At 36.3% G+C, this 21,327-nt stretch overlaps 1 protein-coding gene and 1 pseudogene across 2 annotated transcripts; both read right to left on the bottom strand.

The window, feature by feature from the left end:
• Positions 1-7,984: 7,984 nt before the first annotated feature.
• LOC126805100 (uncharacterized) lies at positions 7,985-11,678 on the bottom strand. 2 transcript variants are annotated; one of them, XM_050532201.1, is made up of 3 exons: positions 11,315-11,678; positions 9,710-10,458; positions 7,985-8,789 (listed from the first exon to the last, which is right to left on the bottom strand). In XM_050532201.1, exons 1-3 carry the CDS (start codon positions 11,606-11,608, stop codon positions 8,264-8,266), a joined length of 1,569 nt encoding a protein of 522 aa, XP_050388158.1. In that variant the 5' UTR covers positions 11,609-11,678; the 3' UTR covers positions 7,985-8,263. The 2 variants fall into 2 exon arrangements, with proteins under 2 accessions (XP_050388158.1, XP_050388159.1); XM_050532202.1 differs by having other exon boundaries at positions 8,635-8,775.
• A 953-nt stretch (positions 11,679-12,631) lies between these two features.
• LOC126805093 (probable LRR receptor-like serine/threonine-protein kinase At1g56140) lies at positions 12,632-21,114 on the bottom strand (annotated as a pseudogene).
• Positions 21,115-21,327: the final 213 nt, after the last annotated feature.

Genomic DNA, 21,327 nt, shown 5'->3' with positions numbered 1-21,327 from the left:
ATATTTAGGGTTTTTAAAACAAGGATTAACAATGATTATTTAGGTATTTAAGTAATATAAATGTATATAATATGATATTTATTTGTTTATATATATATATATTTATAAGTATATATTATTTTATTCTTACGCTTCTAAAACGTACCCGTTTCTAAAAAATTTATAAAAAAAGTTTCCAAATGCTTCTCTTATACGTATCCGCACCCGATTCCGTGTAACTTAGATTTTACCTATATATCTCAAAAAATTAATCAAAAACTGCCATGAATTTATGACTCAAGTCAACCGTAGAGTCAGAATTTCTCATTGAGAACACTATAATACCTAGAGAGCGGCTACTGCGTCCGTCATCGAAACCCAACTCATCTGACAACGCCTCAGTCCGGTGGTGGCCTCTAACTTCACTGCTTTTGTGGTTGCTGCTACACATGTGACTATTATCCCACTTTGGAGGAGAAGACATATATATGCCGTAGTGGAGGTTTGCTCAGGTTGTAGTTGAATTTGATTTTGATTTTTAAGCTCTCTATCATTCATGGCAGAGTTCAGAGAGAGTGATATGCGATGCGCTAAATTCTAAATATTAAACTCTTTTAAAATAAAGAAAAACTAACTATCATATTCTCAAAATGCATGGGACAAATTACAATTGGGAATACAAAACTGAAATATAGTAAAAATTACACCCTACCGTCAGAAACTTATGTAACAAAAAAAAATGCTTAATTTTCCCGCTAGAAGTTATCATATTTGACATGTGAAATTTTCAAAAAAAAAATGAATTGGGAAAAGTTGAAGTACTTTCTAGCACTCCTTTGATATTGCATGTTATCATTATAGCATAGGGTAATCTTTTACATGAATCGCCAATACATGTGAAAGTTGATAATCCTTTTTCATTTCTTTGATTGATAGATCATGATCTTTTGCACTTCAATTATGCATCTTTTCTTTCACCTTTGGTTTTAAATCTGGAATGATGTGAGTGAGATAGGTAGCAACAACAATGCTCCCGAAATTTGAATCCTCCTTTTGCTGGGAATTAGTGGAGATATCGATACAAAGATCAAAATCATGGGATTTTGTAGAGGACTTTCTAAAAGGGCGAAAGGGGTTCACATTCTTTTTCGGTTAATCCCAAATTTCTACAAAGAAATTAACCGATGTGCATTTAGTGAGTAAAATAGATAGATTTTTAGGGTTAATGATTAGGCATGAGATTTTGGGAGATTTGTGAAGGGGCCAGACCAGGCATTTTGTGAGAGAGAAAAGAGTGACACTTGTTTAGGCATCATGGTGGCCCATGCTTGTGAATAAGCCTATGCTCATTAGCAATGATGGCTCTTCCTCCCTTTCACAGCCCATGGCTCAGGGTAATGTCAAAGCCAGAAACAGTAGAGCAAACTGGGAAAGGAATCACAGTCTCATTAGAACCTGTCCTACACAATTTTGAGTTTTTAGCTAGATCCTCAACTTTTGGCATCCCCCGTCGGAAAAGGCTGGCACCCTCCACTCCACGAAAGCTGAAACCATTCTCTCGATTTTTTTTTGTTCTGAACCATTCTCTCCGTTGGAAAAGCTAATCCTAAGTTAAATAATAAGTAAAACAAAATTGATTAATTAATTAATATAAAAATATTTAAAATATCCTTATTTTCGTGAAAATTATAAAATGTCACTCATAGATCTAACAAATTTATTTCTCCTCATTTTTTAGTTTTTTTTTCCGGTAAATTTAAGTTTTCCGGCCAAACCATTGGCAATTTGGAGGCAAGCCAATATATAAAGTTATTTCTTATGTCATGAGTTTTCATTTAAGTATCATATTGCATATGTTTTGAGAAATTTTGAAATTTCAAATTTTGCTCACCAAAAATCACAGTAGCAGTTAGTTTCTCAGTCGACAGTAGCAGTTAGATTTATTATCGACAATAGCCAGTACTTTCTAAGTCGACAGTAGTAGTTAGATTCATTGTCGCACAGTAGCATGTACATTCCAAGTCGACAGTAGCATGTGTTTTCTAAGTTGACAGTAGCAGCTGGTTTTTAACTCGACAGTTGCAGTTAGTTTTTATAGTCGAAAGTAGCAGTTAGTTTTTAAAATCGACAGTAGCAGATAACATCTCTATTGATGGTAACAAACACTATAAGTCAAAAAGAGATAAGAAAAGTAAATAAAAATTATGACATGTGGCAACTTGCCGTTATTTTCATTTGTAAATTTTTGTCTTTATTTGTTATATTAAATTAAGTAGTGAGTTATTTGCAAACTAAATTGTTATCTATTACTTTTGAGTTTTGAGTGAAGTTCTAATTTTGACACACTTTTCAGTTAAAAATTTTCACCATAAGCAATTCAATATTTATGTATGTTATTCAAGATCATCTCTACAAAATTTCATTCAATTCGGTTATTGTTAAGATATTGAAATTAGATTAAATCAACGAACGAATTAAAACTGTTTAACGTGAACGTAAATCTCTATTTTGAAATCTCAAACAATTGTCGAATTAGATGAAACTTTGTAGAGATGATCTTAAATACCATACCTAAATATTAAATTATTTATGATGAAAAAATTTGACCAAAAAATGTGTTAAAAAATTAATACTTCACTTTTTAATTTCAGAATAAAGGATATTGAGAATATATATATATATATATATATATTCGAAGATTATTCAAGACACAAGGTGGAGGTGAACCAATATCCATCATGCAATCCTAACCATTAATTTGATCTTGTATCTACCCGGAACTAACATCAAAATTAACCTCGTGTCTCCGTCAAATGTCGAAACCTCAAAAAATAAAAAAAAATTGGAAACAAGACTCGCAGCAATCCACGAGTATTCTGGATTTCTTTCTGAGATCTGGGTTCCACTTTTCCTTCACCAAATTCATTAGATAGCAGGTGCTGTATGGAAGGAAAGGGTATCTTCTTGACTTACTTTTGAGATTCATCTATATCTTGAAGTATTGATCTTTAGCAGACCACCTTCATTATCAACCTGCAAATCCAATAACTACAACCCCAGTTTCTAATTGAAGATCATGCGCTCAGTTTTCTTTTATCTTTTTGGGAGTAAAAGGGAGCTGACAGCGATGGTGTGAAGCATGAAAATTTGAAACTGGTCCAGCTCTCTGCTCTCGCATTCTCTCAATGAAGATGATTTGCTTACTAGTTTTAAATGATCGATCGATCACACTTGATTCTATTCTCGCACGACTTGTTCTCCATACCCAGATTAGTTTCCCATCCCGCCATCGGAGCCTTCGTCTCCGTCGCCCCTTCAATCTACCGTCCACAATCTAGCACACAGTGAATACAATATCGATGGGATGTCCATATCTAGATTTCCGAAAATCGATTTTAAGGTTGGTTTTAGGAGGGTCTGAAATTGGTTGTGATAATTTGAGTTCTACTCTGATTCATCTCTTTAAAGTTGAAACCAACTATCTAACGGAGTTTATAAATTTAACAGCGCGCGTGACTTGCACATGGATACTACGAGTGGACTCGGTGCCTCAATAAGCTCCAATATATATTCGAAGATTATATATTCATCTATAGTTCTATACACAAGAACAAGACAAAGTACGTTTCGAATTTTACAGAATAATCATTTAAGATTCTCATACAGTACTGCTACATCGATCTCCGGGACTTTTTTTATTTCGCTTTTATTCTTTGTTAATTATCTTCATCATCGATCTTTTAAAACAATTCGTCATGCATTATAATCTAACGCAACTTCGATTGCTGCCGCCTGGCAGCTCTTTTTCAACGAAAAATCTAACTTACGCCGATGTATACGATATGGCGGTACATTCAACCGCATAATTTCACTACCACCGCACCGTGCACCGTGTCAAAGCTGATAGTTCATGTCAGCCGTTCTGCCCATGATCGATTGAGGAAGTAATTACAAAGGTTACAGAAACCAAACTGAGCAAAGCATTTGAAGGAGCTGCTAGTGCCACCGTGAGAGTTGTCGTGCATGTTTAAGTGACTAGTGAGTAGTGAGAGCAACTTCATCACTGTGCACAAGGAGTGAAGAACTATATATAGGCCCGTAAACTACAAGTTCTCATATAAAAAAAAACTACAAGTTCTCATTTCTCAAAACCTATCTAAAGATTCCCTAAAGATTTTAACTAACATGCATTGTAACACTACCATTTTAGAAAATATCATAGGAAAGGAAATCACAGACAAAAGATCAAGTAACTGTTGTACGTAAAATTCAAACCCCATTGATTTTATCATTATCTTCGTACTTTTAATTAGTGGGTGAGCGTACGTGATTGTTATGAACCCTAAGTTGTACCCTACATTAGTACGTACATTGTCTGCTAACTTTGTTATATAATAAGATCCATTTATCTATTTATAAGATGTCACCAGTTGTTCCCACAACCTCTTCTTTATGTTCCAAGTTAAGATTTAACCCTCATATATGATCGAGTTTATGCTAAGGCAGCCGTGCATCAACATTAGTATGTACATATGGTCATATTGGGTAAATCACACACTATATGATAGCTAAAGTAAGTAATAAATATCTTCAAGACGGTATTGACCATTATAAAGGTTATATTGTACCCAATGGCGGATCTAGAATTAGAATTATGTCTAGGCTAGTGTTGGCATAGGCTTATGCCCAGCCATAATCAGCGTAACTATCAGCACACTAAGACTCATAAATAGTCCAGCCCCGTAGTACCGGCAGAAAGCCAGCCACACCGGTTGTGTCACGAGCCGCCCCACAGACCAAGCCGACTACGGACGCGCCCTCACACGCATCTCAAATAGAGCTCCGGAGAACACATCAACTGGACTTAGTCCCACATCGGAAGATGAGTGAATGATTTACCTCAACTCAACTATAAAAAGTCAAACTATTGACATCATAAAGTAAGCAAACTAAACCACTAACTGTTATTCCGCATACATTGATATCAACCTAATTTTAGTATTGGAGAGTTGAAGACCACGCCGCCGTGGTCTCCACTCTAACGATTGTGCTACTTGTGACAGGAGCGAGAATAAAGAGCACAACGTATTCAGTGAATGAATAGTGAAGCGTATTGTCAGCACCACAATACACTACATTAACAACTAGTTAGAAAACTTAGAATTGATTTTGTTTTTTGTTTTTGAGGTTTGGACCCAATCTAATTTCCTATCGACACTCTTGAAAGTGTGGAAATATAAAAGGAAACAATTTCAAGTCTTTTCTCTACATATGGTAGAAAATGCTAATATTCATTGTTTAATAAAACTTTTAAAGAAGGAAGGTGAAGAAAAGTGGGAAGGAAAAAAAACATGCAGGATAATTGTAAATTATGTAATTTAACCAAAGAAGATATAAAGGAGGATAGAGGAGGAAAAATATTGGAAAAATGTATAAAACCCCAAAAAATGCTTGTAGGAACAATCAGAATTTTGACCATGGTGAGAAAGTAACAAAAAGTTAGATTTCCAACTAATCAAGGCCCTTTTCATTACAACCATAAATATAGTTGTATGTATACAAAATTTTCAAATGGGTTGCAGTCCATAAATAGGTCCTTTTCACTACATGCATCCGTCATTGATTGTACCTAATATTATTGGATTTTAGCCCTAACAATTGGTTCATTGGTAATGATCCATATCATGATTAATACCATGATAATTGGACGTTGATGGCTTCCTTCATCTCACGATGAAAGATAAGTATGAGCCTCATATATGGTGCTTTGTAGAGTTTTCATTAATTATCAATCTTCGTTAATTGAACAAACAACTTAAATTTTATAACTAGTCAACATATGAGTCGAATTTATAAAAGAGAATGTATACCACTAGACCAATTGATCTGGACTTATGTAAACAAATATAAAAATATATATATTTTGAGGAAATCTATATTCTTATAACACAAATCTACTTTGTCAACCAAATAGTTTGTGAAGTTACGCATATATCATTTTCACTATATGCTAATCTAAAATTTAATTTAATAATTAAGATATAGAAAGGTAAACAACAAAATTAGAACATAAAAATTGAAAAATAATCTCTTATTCTATATGGAAGTTACAAGCTACTACGTAAAATATGAGAGGTTATTCACACCCATAGACTGTGTTGATGACTAGTACAATATAAGGGTTTTCTTCCTCGAAGTCGAAAGGATCAAAACCAAGCATGCATGAAGCATCTGTTACATCAAATTTTGTGGCTATTGCAACTACAAAAGTATATGATGATGTAGAGTTTCCTTTAATCATCACTAATTGTTAATTCCCTGGGCATTTATATGAGCTAGAAGAGGCGATACACTGGCCAGACTTGATATGAGCTTCAAGAACTAGAAGGTATCCATGCTCTTCTACGCGTAAATTGAAAAGCTTCAATTTCTCATTACCGTACTTGGATATCATGAATTCGCTTAGTTACACCAACTAGGGTCCTTAAGTAAACATACAAGTGAGTGGCAAACCATTATGGCCCAAAGCTTCTGGCCACGAAAACACTATAAGACGCACGTACGTACAGAGAGAACAGCACACGCGGCTGAAGCACTGCCGGCATGCAAACTGCAAAGGCTTTGAAGCGCTCTCTCTCTCTCTATCTGGAAGGCGCAGCAGATCGACACTTTTGGGTGGGTGTGCAGCCATTGATTAGATCTGTCTGTTGTCTCCTTCCCCCAGCAAAAAGCTTTCAGAGTGAATACAGAGAAGGCCAGCAGAGAAGCTAACCCCATTGACGTCGTTGAGAATAAGCACCAGCTGCAGGAAGCCAGCAATTCATAAAGGGAGAGGAGGGAAATGCCGGTGGGTCCTTTCCTATGACAAATGCCACCGTCCTTTTATTCTCATCATGTTTGCTCCCTCTTCATGATTCCAATTCTCCGAACCCATATGTTTCATAATCATGCCAACTGAGTCAGCTACGTCCCTACCCTCACTTTGCCGGTGCCTTTTACATACCTAAAGATATGAGCTAAACCTAACGGTTCTATATATAAAGTCATTATCATCATTTTTGGATGTCATTGGAATTTGATAAAGTTTGTTTGTGTATTTAGAGTAACGTGCCGGCTAGATATGAAAATGCAAAAAAGTTGGAACATACTTGTGCTACCACTGGTCAAAATTGATATCAATCTATAGTTTTTGAGATGTGAATAAAAACAGCTAGTTATCGATGACATGATTGACATTTCTACGGTGAAAACTGGCCCGTGCAAATTGTAATTTAGAATGTGTAAATTTCACTAATTATGATTTATTATGCAAAGTTGGACAAAATTAAATAATTCTGTAGGATAATTTTATTTTATTTGACAAAAATTTGTAGAAGATTTAAGACTGACAATGAAGTTAGTAAGACATGCAGTCAGATTCCAGTTAGAAGCTAGGAGTTTTGTCCTTGTGACTTGGTGGAAGGTAATCTCTACATACAGTTTAACCTTCACAGCAAATTAAAACGAGGCAGCTCGGAATTGTACACCACAAACCGGGAGCCTTGGGCTTCAAACAAGCTTTGTGCCAAATTAGCAGTTAGCAGCTAGCTGGGGATTACTTACAGCTCCAAAGCTTAGGTAGCAGTTAGCTGTGATTAGTTTAACTCTGTGGAGCTTTATCTTGACGTTTTTACAGTCACAGTGCCTTTAATTAGTCATCCTAGCTTGTCCATCCTCGCGGATAATGAAAGTTTGAAACTATAGTCAGAATCATGAAACCCTTTTAGTTATGTTTTCGATCAATAAATCTGAGGCATGTAACCATAGCAAGTGGTTCAGTGTGTTCCCACCACGGGTATCTTCTGTCTTGGCTCCCGACAGGGATTAGTCCTTCGGCCAAAGGCCTGTGGGAAACCTTGCCGACAATCTGAGGGAATACCTCGGAGGGTGTCAAAAAAAAAAAAATTCTGAGAGGCATGTCATCCCTCACTACCACCATCCAATAAAAGCGAATGGAATAAGCAAACTGGACTTGTGTTTATTATCGGTGAGCCACATTACAGGATAGCATCCATTACAGAAACAACTCCAAAAACCATAGTACCAAACCTTGTTTTCTCTTTTCATTTATAAAAATAAACCAAGGTTGATCGAGGAACATACCAAGTATGAGTAACAAAATTGGTATAGAACAAAACACCTTCATGGTTGTCGAGTCAAAGAGACTGAATGAGCATCCGATGATTGTCGGGGATGAAGCTTTACAAGAATAAGAGTTAGTTAGCAGAGAGACAACTTTATTCTTCTAATGGTTCATATTTGAAAAAGTAAGCTGATGGGAGAGGAGTGACTTCTCATCATTATCGTCCAATACAACATTCTCATGTGCTGCATACTCTACATAGATTTCATCTTTTCCATTCAGCGCTTTTGATTCTGAAACATTTAATTGTGAGTATTCTTCTCCTGATGCAGCACAACAACTAGTTTCCAGCTGTTGCATTTCTGATTCTATTAAAACCTGCATTCTTGCCCGTTCCCGGTCTCTCGGGTATGTGCAGTAAAGGAACGAGTAGATAGAGACGCAGAGTGTCATAGGAATTGCCATTGTAGTGAAGAGTGCCTTGGCAAGTGCTGCAGCATTTTCTCTATCGGTCTCAATCTCTATAGAGTCTGATGATCCTTTAGGTATTGGTTTGTAACCAAAAACGTGCTGAACCAAAATCCCAACGATTGGGGGAGCAAATGATGATAAGATGGACTCAAAAGATTGATCTAGAGCATAGATGCTCGTACGGGACCTCTCAGGGACGATCTCTGCAAATATTGGACTGTATCCAGCTTAAATATTGAAAATAACATTGGAATAAAATTGCGCAAGTATCATATGAGTACATGAACTGACTGAAGTGCATCACTAACGAAGATGATTTAATAACCTCAACCTATTAACACCAAAATTGAGTGTTCAAGCAAAGATATACAATATAGGGTGTGCATTTGCTTGAAAATTCATGCCGACACTTATTTATGTCATGACTTGATTGTAAGAGTGGACAACTCGTTGTTCAGTGTAGAAAATCTGAAAGCTAAGGCGAAAGCAGAACTATATAGTTGAGACTAAGGGGAGCATATAAACTACCACAAGGACAGACTTTAAAGAAGCAAATGTCTTGAGAAGATTTGAAATTTTAGTGTTGACATAACTGGTAAGCTCACAAAAGTTGCAGATTAATTTTCTACATGAAAGCCCTTTCCAAGCTGATTTCACATTTATCTCCAAGTAATAATATGAGTATTACATAAAACATCGTGATTCCAGACTGCTAAATATTGTGCCCAAAATAAATTATCTGAAACACTTGATCAGTGTAACAAGTTTTTCTGCAAAACAAACCTCTATAAAAATTTCATTTGAGAAAATACGTACTAGACGGAACTTATTCCAGACATCACTTAATATTAAGCAAAGAAGTGAAATAATCATTTAGTCACTATGCCAAGTATCGACTCTGCACATAACAGACTGCTCAATTCAGTCACAAGGTGATTTGTTTGTATATTACACCAAAATGGGTGATCAGTTGTATATATGTCATGTGCAGAACTGTGCAATGATATATACCATCTTTCACTCTTCCTTTCTTCCCCACCCCTCAACAATATAGGAAGTTCATTCAGAAGTAGGATAAAAAAGGCATATTTAGACACTATAAGACAGAAAAGGGGACTAAGGAACTAGCATACTTACTTGTTCGTTGCTGGAGCATTCCAGGAAGTGAACCATCCCATGATGAACAAAACCAGCCCATGCATGAATCCGGTTGATGGATCATCAGGCAACCCCAGCAGCAAAAGAGCTGCAAAAGGAATGGCTGATCCTGCACTTATCTGTGAAAGAACTATCCTCCCAGCATTAGGAAACGGTTTTGCAAGGACATCCCCCATTTTTCCTCCAAAGAGACTTCCAAGTGAGCCACCGATTATAAATATGGTCCAAAGAACTGCCGTTTGTTTGTGGGAGAAGCCGATAAGCTCCAACCATAAAGGAGCAAATGACAAACCCGACCAGGGAAATGATCCAAAGACACCCTGAGCAATGAGTATTTGAAAAGTTGGGATTTTGATAACTGACTTGGATTCTTTAATCAGGTCCTTCACTTCTTCTGAAAAAGTATGCGGCACTTCATCTTTAGCTCTACCATTGTTCTCTACATAGTGCGGATCATGAGCAAAGAGGCGTACTAATATCCCAACTATGACACTAATGAGTCCAACCAGATGGAATGCAATTCTCCAACCAGCTATGCCCATTACCGAAGTGGAGGCTATTAGTACAGAACAAAGACCACCTATTATGGAGCCAAGATTTCCCGTTAGTTGTAACCATCCGAACGCCACACCACGGTTGTCATCATCTGTTGAGTCAGCAACAAGTGACTGAATGGCAGGAATAACTATGGCAAGTCCAATACCATTTAAACCTCTTGAAATAGCAACCTAATAACCAAATCAGACAACAAAATGTTGTATTATACTCTGAAATCAAGTAAATGAAACAAGTTCTTTTGTCAGAATAGTTTGCCAAAAACTAATGCAATGGACATGTATATCTGCATTTTTCAGCTGCACCTGGCAAGTTGTGCAGTTCTTTAGAGCTTCTTTGCTTACTTAGGTTCTAGACTTAAAGCTCCAAGCTTTGTGTTAGAACATCATCTCAACTCATAATTATGAAGTATTTTCAACTTTTAACTCAAACACAACAATATGTGCTACGTGTAAGTGTGTAACTGACACCACCACAATACACAGACACTAGCTGTGTTAATGGAGGAGCCTAAGTATATATACTATGCTAAAAAGAAAAGTAAAGAAAGAAAGCACTCTACTAGTTTCGAATTGGCTATTGATACGCTTAAATTTTCAGGATTTTCACTATGTCACTGCAGAAAGATCTTCAATATGGAAAATTAAGTTCGAAAATAGGCAAAACAGTAGCCAAGTTTATGCCAACTTCAACTTCACTTTTCAATGGATATAACTCAACTAAGAAAGCAACTAATTCGCTTAAATCAAATGGAACATCTCTTTTCCATTTCATTCTTCCTAGATGAAGAAGAACTAGACCCATCTTCAAGATTAGTACTTTTATCCACTTTGCTTGTCAATGTGGGAAGATGCCAAACTTGCAAATCTATCTTATCAACCACCAGATTAAACCGTCCAAGAATATTAGAATCAACCCATAAGGCACAAACAACCTCACTTCAGATCTATTAAAACAAAAAAAACAAACACCCAATACACATTATAAGAAACCAATCTGAGATGGAAGAGAATAGAGTGAGAGATAGACCTGAAGGAAAGTGGAGGAGAAGCCAACGAGGAAAGTGGCGGCAGCCCAGAGAAAAGCACCAAGAGCAATGACATGGGCTCGGTTGTGACGCATGGCAAGATAAGCAGCAAGAGGGTAGCAGGAAGATTGGACTATGGATCTGAACAGAGTCAGAGATCCCAACCCAGTTGGGTCTGTGTGCAGAGAAGCTCCTACTTCCTTGTAGACTCCAGGCAAAAGGGACTCATCAGCTCGCTGCATAATACTGGCTAGATTGACCAGCACCAGTGTCACAGTCTCTGCTTTCATTTTCATTGTTATCTCTGTTTGCACTGAAAAACAGAGCACTCTGCTCCAACTCCGAAACAGAGCGAGACGATTCTGAGTACCAGAAGTCACACTTTTGGTTGACTTTGAACAGTTGGGGGAGTTTGGCACGTGTAGAGTTGGGGTTCGATGGTTTTTAGGGGTTTTACTTCTGACTGAAACCTATATGGAAATAGTAATAATGCTTTTTATGGGAGGAAAGGAGAAAGTTCTGTATGCAAGAAGTTCGGGATCTGCTTTTGTCTTCTTTTTTTTTTTGGTCAAATCTGCTTTTGTCTTAATTTACCTTAATTTTTGCTAATCCACATCAATGTGTCATTGTTTAGGTTACAGAAACAACACTCCAATCAATAGGTTTATTTTCTTGTTCTTATTCATGATAACAATTAATAAACACACAGCAAGTCAGCTAAAGTGTGCAATTGTGCAGGAGTAACAAGATTGCAAAATTGGTATGAAAAAACACTCATGGTTCTCAAGTCAAAAGACTCGATAAGCATTCGATAATTGTCGAGGCTATGGGGATGAGCCTTTGTTTCTGGATTATGAGTTGGTGAACAGAGACACAATAGTCCAGCTTGAAAATTCCTCCATCATTCTTTCATATTTGACAAAGTTAGCTGACGGGAGAGCAGAGACTTCTCATCATCATCATCATCCAACTCAATGCTCTCGTGTGTTGCATTTTCTACATTGATATCACTTTCATTATTTTGGATGACATACTATTGAAAATAATATCAATGAAGTATATTTTGTAGTATCACCAATTGATAGATTCCAAAATGTGTCGTCATTAAAATTGTACATAACCAATGACTTCCTATCAAACAGCATAAGATCATGAGATTCAATCCAGACGTGCATTTTAGTGATAATGTTATATCTTGGGCATTGATGGACATATCTCCACCATTTACCACCCCTAGAACTTGAAGGAAAACTCTTACATTTGTAAGTTCTTTGATAATTTTTCATTTACAAGATCCAGACCTCCAGTTTATGTTCAGTATAAGGCTGTTCCAATCAAAGGACAGAAACAATCAATGGGCGTTTCTCTTTGTATGCACAAGTATATACATGAAGTATCGAGTTAAGTGTGTATATGTGCTCACGCCGTCCTGCAAGAAAATGAAAACATTTCATCTTTAGGGATGTACCACTCCAAATTCCTTCTGCCTAATTCTCATCGACCATCAACATTATTTTGAGACATCGAATGAATGGCGCCCCTTTATGCTGGTACTTGCAGATGAGTTGTTGAAGCTAAAATCAGTTCCTTTAGTCATCACACCAGGAGTTAGGTTGGCGACTGTACTTGCATCATCCAGTTGTGTTAAGCTTGTGCTGCAGTTAAATCATCAAATTTCCAGTCTGTCAAGTAACCTGGTTTAAAGTTACTGTTGTCACTTCCATATCTCCTGAAAGCATTCCCACTACGATAGACAGATGGTCGTAGCAGCGGCGATGCTTGAGTGCACAAAAGTCCTATTTTGATTATTCGTTGTGCTTCTTCCTCATTGAATTCAGATAATCTAGACTTCTAGAGTCCACTAGTTCAACTTCCTGTCTGGTTTCATGCAGTTGCCAAGCCTAAGAAGCAAGAACACAATCATATCATGAAAAATGAATCATATGCAGAAGATAACTTAAAAGGCATATGATAATGAACCTGCGTTTAAAGAAGTTTTAGACTCATAAAGCAATGAATACATCAAGAGTAAAAAAATAAATGCATTTGGATTTTGGAACATTTGTTGCAGGGCAAGGACAGACATGGAGGAAAAAAAGCAAATTTCTTACCCATTCAAGAAGATAAGTCATATCTTCACCCAAACTAGGATCAGAATTTGGCCTGCCACTTACAATTTCTAGAGCCACAACACCAAAGGCAAAGACATCGGTCTTCTCTGTGAGGTGTCCACGCATGGCCTATTCAGGTGCAAGATACCCGCTGTACCATTGACAACATCATAGCATGTTTGTAAGAGTGCTGAGAGAAAGCAAAAGGAAAACTAGTATTTGACATGAACAATGATGTTGACTGAATCTTGATAGATCTTTACATTGTTCCTGCAACACGAGTACTTATGTGACTCTTTTTATCATTAAAAAGCTTAGCCAAACCAAAATCTGATATCTTGGGGATGAGATTAGTGTCAAGCAGAATATTACTGGCCACATCTCTGTGTACCATTCAAACCCTTGATTCTTCATGAAGGTAAGTTAAACCTCTAGCTACCCCCAAGCATATATCGAAACGTGTTGACCAATCAAGATTTAAACTTCTCTTTCCTGATTCATGCAATTTATAATAACAATTTCTTTTAGCGTTTTGTAATATATCAAGCATACTGCATTCATAAATAACAATCTAATTCTCATACCAAATAATGCTTGATCAAGACTGTTGTTCTCTAGACACTCATAGACAAGGAGCCTTTTAACTCTGGCAGTGCAGAATCCATACAACTTTACCAGGTTATTGTGTTGCACAGCTGTAGTGGCAATCTCAGTTACAAACTGCTTCTTTACTTGGTGGGATGCTGCAGACAATTGCTTCACGAAAATTACTCGTCCATCACTAAGTATTCCCTATCAATCAGAAAATTGAAAAAGAAGAAAAAAAAAATTTAGCAACAATAATGTATGCACCCCTTTATAAAAAAAAGAAAAAATTGTATGCACCCAGTCTCAGTAGTGAAAAACAAGAGTTCAGCAACTAAAGAGTTTGATGAGTTGAGCAACACGAACTTAATACTCTTGCCAACAAACATTGGATGGGATATCCATAGGATCCAAAACCAGATGAAATTAATATAAACATAGATCAAACTATCCAGGCGGATTTTGGGTTTTTGGAATGAAAATCAGAAAAAAAAAGGAGAAAATATTGTGAAGTTTCAGGGTGTCATGATCTACATTCAGGCATAAGCTCAACAACTGTATAAAGTATTAACTAGTAAGGATTAATGCATTGATCCCCTTTTATAAGAACAAAAACTTACTCTATAGACAGGTCCAAATCCTCCCTCACCAAGCTTATTAGCTCCATTAAAGTCATCTGTTGCTGTCTTTAGTTCACTATAGCTGAAACTAAGTGGTCCAACATCTATCCCATATAGGTCTGCAAATTTAACATAACACATTGTTATGCCCCTTCTTCAGTCTAAATAAACACACAATGCTTCAGATATACAAAGAGTTTGCAATAGAAAAAAAAAAGAAAAAAGAAAAGAAAAAAAAACTACATAGTGATATACAACAATTCACTAAAAGAAAATGATGCAGCAGATGGACAGAAACCCGAACTCCCAAAGTACATTGTGTTTAATTTGAGAGCTTTGATATATAGCTACCACAATTAATTTGTAATTGCCACAGACTAATGATAAACTTCCTTAAACAAGAAAAGAAGAACCACTGTACCTTCATCATCATCGGGGTTAGACCTTTTTCTTCTTTGAACAAGATAGAAGGCCACAAACAACAAAACCAAAAGCACTCCACCACCAACAGCAATCCCCACAATCACCCAGTTTTATTCTTCTTACTAGACTGAGGGTTGTTACTGACAGTAGGTACGGAATCTGTACAAAGTCTCTGTAGTTAATTACTCAGAAAAAAAAATTACGTGAAACCACTTTTGAAAGCATCTGAACGTAAACATGCTAAACTGGATCTCAAATTTTCACTGTATATTACCCAGTGTAGCACTGACGGCTGCAATGGCAGATCCATAAGTACCCTGTGCAGGTACACAGCAGGTCCCCTTTCCCGCCCAAAATAGATGGATTTCAAGGTAGTTCTCTGAAACCTGAGCAGTGTATGTCTTCCGAACAGCTCGCAAATATGACATGCCTGCCTCCTTTAGTATGTCAAAATCCTTTGATACCAGAATGTCCTGCAAGTAATAAGCAAGAGGAGATTACACATGCATAATATGAGACAGTAGTTGGATGCTTCATTCACTGTGGTTTACAATAAAGATCAGCATTTTTATGATTTGAAATGACTTTGAATTATTCGAGCTTTCAGAAACTAATTGAAAAGGAAAGGTAGTGAAAAGGTTACTGTTGCGGTGATTTACTATACTCTGGGGAATAAAGAAGATATATTTGATCGCTATAGGCGATAGATGGGAGTGAAGGTAACAGCTTGAGCAGTTTACTGGTCATACTATGTCTATATAGATAATTTTGGATGTACTCCATATATTCATCAGAATTTCAAATGGTGATACTTGTTAAAGACAGTTGATCTAATTTATTCAATTCAAAAATATAATGTACCAAGAGAGCACCAAGTCAACTATACTAATTCAATAAGCAACAGTTATCGCAAAAGTTATCATAATAGCTCATAGCATGGTTTAATATATGAAGAAAGTTTTATTGATACAGACCTGGATATAAATATCAAAAAGACGTCTCCCAAGAAATTCTCCCGTAGTAGCAGCCAAAATGACATGTTCTGCAAACTTGAGGTTCACGGTGTAGTTTCCATTTTCAAGTCCCAAGCCAAAGTGTCTAATTGACGAAGCAGAGAGACTTGCAGTCTGGAATAGCACAGAATCAAAAGTATTTGTAAATTGAGATGAGGAGAAACTTGTATACTGAGGATTGGTACTCCCAGTGAAATATCCAACATTGCTAACTCCCCATCTGCTAGTGCTAGTTACAAAATATGAAGATGGTCCAAGGGACTCATTGTCCTTCTCATAAACAATTCTATCAGAGGAAGACTTGATTTCAGGTCCACCGCAATCAATCCCAAAATTATAATCTGCAGAAAGATACATAATGTACGTATCAGAAAATGGGTACAAAGGCATTTTAACTTATAATAACAATGGTTAAACCTTCAACTATACTTACAGATTCCAGGGCCACGATTGCAAGGGAAGTTTCTTTGAAGGCAAGCCAACCCTGAAGGAGGACCACTGAAATAAATAATTAGGTAAACATCAAATTACTGGGTAGAAAGAAATGACCAGATTATCAGGCTTCCAATTTTCTCACTATGAAATTATGCATAGGTTAATATGAAATATGCCCTATAACTAGTCCAAAAGGACAAGTGAGATAATGTCTAAGGCAATGGGAGTTGAATCGCTGATACTTCTGTCGCTTCTCAAGGGAGGGCAAAGACCAAGGGTAGACAAGGAAAGGTTTGGTTAGATGCTAGGCATGATTCTCTATTCTATAATCTATATAGGTACATATTGTATTTTTTAGTGATGGCAAAGAAATTGATCGCTAGCTTCCCCATTTTTGTGGAAGACACATCTGGTACGTAGATATATACAACGGTTATTGGAATGGTAATGAGATCCTAAGTTGATTCACACGACGAAAAATTTCATTTTAGGTGCAGCCTGGTAGAGGGTATTAGAATACTGTAGTAGTCTCAGTTGCTATACTAAAGAACCAATACAACCCCTTAATAATTAAACAAACCAATATTAGGAGTTAATGGGACAGGTATATATTATAGGTGACATACAACTCTCACATCCTTTATTTAAATGTTCAAGACACTAGCTCAGATGAAAAGGACTCACCTGCTCTGTAAATTTTCTAGGCTGAAGTTGTTGGCAACTAAATTACTGCATAATACACCAATTGTCAGTGTTATATTAAGAAAACATTACAAACTCATGAAAGAAGTTCTATCCTGCCAAATGATACAGATCTGCATATGTCCAATGTCACTTGGGAACTAGCTAATTGTAATGAAAGGAGAGTAAACAGATTGATTAACGAGAAACCTGGCATAGTAAAAATTGTGTCAACAGAAAGCTAAATAAATAGCGAAAATATGATGACATACAGCTCTAATTTTTCTTCTTTGACCCAAGAAGGAATGCTCCCATCTAGATAATTGTATGACAAATCTCTGCATAAGTATCATTAAAAAGAGCTCAACATAAAATAGTTGATATTACTGATAATGCAACTTCAGCATATGTCACATAATATTATTACTTTGATACATGATTTGCACCATAATAATCTGAATATAAAACCTCATTGTCTCCATGAGTCCCCTTAAACCCACTAGATTATATTTCAAGCTTTTGCCAGAACAGGAGTTAATATTATCAATGACCAAGAGAAAATGCTGTAAAACAACAAATAACCTCAAAACAAGGTTAAAGGAAAAACAATACCACGAATATTTTATAATAAATAAACTAATTATATCCTCCTATCACTGAAGATGTCAAAGGATAAAGTTCTAGGGTTTAAACTGCAACTGTTATTGCTACTCTATTCCATCGAAAGGTAGTTGCAGGAATGATCTGTTATAGCTCACAGCATACCAATCTGTTCTTCTACTGTAGGCATTTCATATAAGTAATCAACTCAAAAAAAAATCTTTCTAGTACATATCAAAGTCACCCATCAAAGTTAAGTGAAGCTGAATACAATTCAGGTGGACTCAAAGTAATTTCTTTGACTCAGAGAATACTTATTCAAGGAGTGTGATTAATCCACCTTTTAATACTGATAGGACTCAGCTTGTCCTAAGAACTGGAATTAAAGTAAAATTGGTGTGCCAAAACCATTTTTCTTAGATAATGGAAACCATATATATGAGAAGCTCGAGCATAATGCACGTATGCTGAAACTTACATGTTTAGAAGAGCTGATGTCTTATACTCCGGAAGGGTGCCATTCAACTTATTATTTCCAAGAAACCTGATTATTGAGACAGAAATACATGCCTCAATACTTGAAGAGTACATTTTTGTGGTAAATAATGCAATCAAGAGGGATTGGTGTACTACAAGATGGAGAGAGAACTCAAATTAAACAGAGAGTCTGGTATCTGTCCAGTTACATAGTTGAAGCTCAAATCCCTGAGGAAGGCAAGAATATGAGTCCGTTACATGCTTTGAGACAATAAAAAATACATAACTATCTAGCATCTAAAAATGGTTGGATGCAATTCAATGAAAATTACTCTGTTTAGCTTGTATGCATTATGGTCATGTTAGGGAAGAGGATCATGTTGCAATCAAGAAATCATATTCAGTATATATCCTTCTGTACTTAAAACAAAATAGAAAATAAAAGAAAAAAATTTACAGTTTTGGCACGTACGGTCACCAATCACCAAGAAAAACTTACAGCAGAGACAAACTCTTGTATACTCCAAAGTTGGAAGGAATTGAATCAGTAATATTGTTATTCCGCAGCTCTCTGCAGGATGTGAAACCAAACTGTCAAGATTGGTTTTACAAGGATAACAAACAAGAACAAAGAACAATGATCCCATAATGTGATAGATTCCAATGGAAGTGAGAATATTTGCCTTACAAGACATTTAGATCCTTCATATTCACTATGAACGAAAGAGAAGAGCTCCTGTTGGCATTTGACAAATCACTAATGCGTCTGAAATAACATGAAAGGATGAGCTTTATAGAAATGCAAAAACAGACAGAAAGTCACAAGTATATCAGATACTCACAGCTCTTTGATAGAGGTCAGATTGGAAAATGCAAAAGGTATAGGACCTTCTAAAGAGTTTCCTTGAAACCTCCTAAAGTAATATATAGTTAACAAATGTATAAGTTATTACTTTATCTCAAAAGCATTGAGCCTTTAGAGCCTAACTAAAGGATGAAACTATGGTCAGTAGACAGCAACTGAAAAAGAAGTATTTAGTTACAGTCTTACAAGGAACTAAGCTTTGACCAATTCCCTACGAAGTCTGGTATCCTGCCAGAGAGTTCAACGTTTCTTGCCCAACTGCAACAAGAAAGTTCAAAAATCATTTACATATATAAATATTAAATAATAATTCTTCATCGTATCATTTAATGTTTTTTTTTTCATTTGTTGAAAATGAACATATTCGTATAAGTCTTACAAAAACTCCAGGTTTTGTAGATTAGCAAATGTTGGCGGAATCTCTCCGCTTACTCCAGAACTATCAATGTAACTGTCAAAGCAAACAATAACTTATTCTCATAAACATATGCTATCTTACATCCTTTTGCAAATTGAAACCACGCCATCATTAGATAGAAAAAATGAATGTTCATAAGTAAATTACTAAAATGTGGTTATAAACTAATACAGTTAATAACAGCTGTATCAGTTCTGATTTTGCAATTTTGCACCTATACATATGCAGACCCGCAGTTCACCATTTTTTTTTCCGTATAACCAATAACTGAGGTTGTAGATTTTAGGTATGAAGGCTCATTTCATAACACATGACACCCTCATTGGAAAGCTCCAAAAAAAGAAATGAACAACATATCAAACTTACAGCTGTTGTAATTTAGATAAATTCCCGAGCTCAGGTGGCAGAGAACCTGAAAAGTTGTTTCCCCCAAGAGCCCTACAAAAGTGACAAGTGATTTCCACTTGGTATTACTCTTTGGTGAAGATAATTAAGATTAAGTGCAAGCAGCTATATGACTATAAGTCTTATTTAAATCAAGCAATACAGAGGCAGCATTGAATAGGAACACTTAACTGGGACTATAATGGAAACACACATCTTAATATTTGAAATAAAGGAATATAAATGAAAGCAGTCATGTGCATCAAGGTTTTCGCTCTAAATAAGAGTCCACCTGATCAAACAGTCAATATAATGCCAAGTTCACTTGTTGTGAATAACACTCACGAAAGAAAAATCACGAAAACAGTAATCAGTGGGCTGAGGCTCCAACATGAGAAAACTTACAATGATCTCAGTTCAGTGAGTTGTCCAAGTTCTTTTGGTAGCTTGCCTGACAGATCGTTGATGCCAACAGTACTAGAAATTTAAAATTAAATCAATGATCATGAACACCAAAATAATGACATCTAATAAAATATGGTTTAGATGTGCATACAAGTATTGCAAGCCAGTTAGATTCGCAATGGCTGCTGAGAGAGATCCTGTCAAGTAATTCAGTGCCAAATTCCTACAAGACATGGGATAAAGATTACAAATTGGGTGACCCCAACTCAAGTACACGAGTTCAGAAAAAGCATACAGATTGGTGAGGAAAGTCAAACTCCATAACTCGTCTGGAATTACACCAATTACTTCCAAGTCATAAACTTTCCTGCAAAGCTAAACTTGAAGTGGTAGATAGCCGCATTGAAGTAAAAATGATAGATTAGTAGAGTGCAATACAATTGGGTAATATGGCAGATGGTGCCGGATCGGTGTGAGCAGTCACATATGATGAAGGGAATCGGTGTCATCAAACTTGGTGGAGTCTATGGCAGCTCCAGTGCATGGGTCGCCTGTTGTGTTCCATTGCTTGGGATCTGCCCGAGTCTTCCATTTATCAAATACTGAATTCAAAGCTCTCACTGCAACACCCATTTCAAACATTGAAACTATTCTATGTTACAAACACAAAAACCTCAACTTTGCTAAACACACGAATGACACGATTTCCCCATCAAAATGGGTAAGACAAGCTTTGGAAAAGATTAGCAAAGTGGTGATAGATGAAGTGACAAGATTGTCCTGGACCATTTATATGGGTTTTTTTCCAATGACAGAAGTTATTGTTATGAACTATTGAAGTTGAAGACAGTTACTTTTAGCTTTACTGTAAGTCTGTAACAAGAACACAAAAGAAGCAGGACCTAAGAATGTTTTAGAAACCTTGAGATGGTCACGGATCAGCGCTGTACTATTCACATATGTTTTTACCTTAGTACTATCTAAGTAAAAATGTTTTC

Source organism: Argentina anserina, chromosome 1, assembly GCF_933775445.1.
Source record: "Argentina anserina chromosome 1, drPotAnse1.1, whole genome shotgun sequence".
Classification (NCBI taxonomy): Eukaryota; Viridiplantae; Streptophyta; class Magnoliopsida; order Rosales; family Rosaceae; genus Argentina; species Argentina anserina.
This window is presented reverse-complemented; position numbering and strand designations above follow the sequence as displayed.

Coding starts and splice junctions, on each gene's coding strand:
- LOC126805100 (XM_050532201.1), bottom strand. CDS start 11,608: ATGAAAATGAAAGCAGAGACTGTGACACTGGTGCTGGTCAATCTAGCC. Junction 10,459..11,314: donor TCTCCTCCACTTTCCTTCAG/GTCTATCTCTCA, acceptor TTTGGTTATTAG/GTTGCTATTTCAAGAGGTTT. Junction 8,790..9,709: donor AATGCTCCAGCAACGAACAA/GTAAGTATGCTA, acceptor AGCTGGATACAG/TCCAATATTTGCAGAGATCG.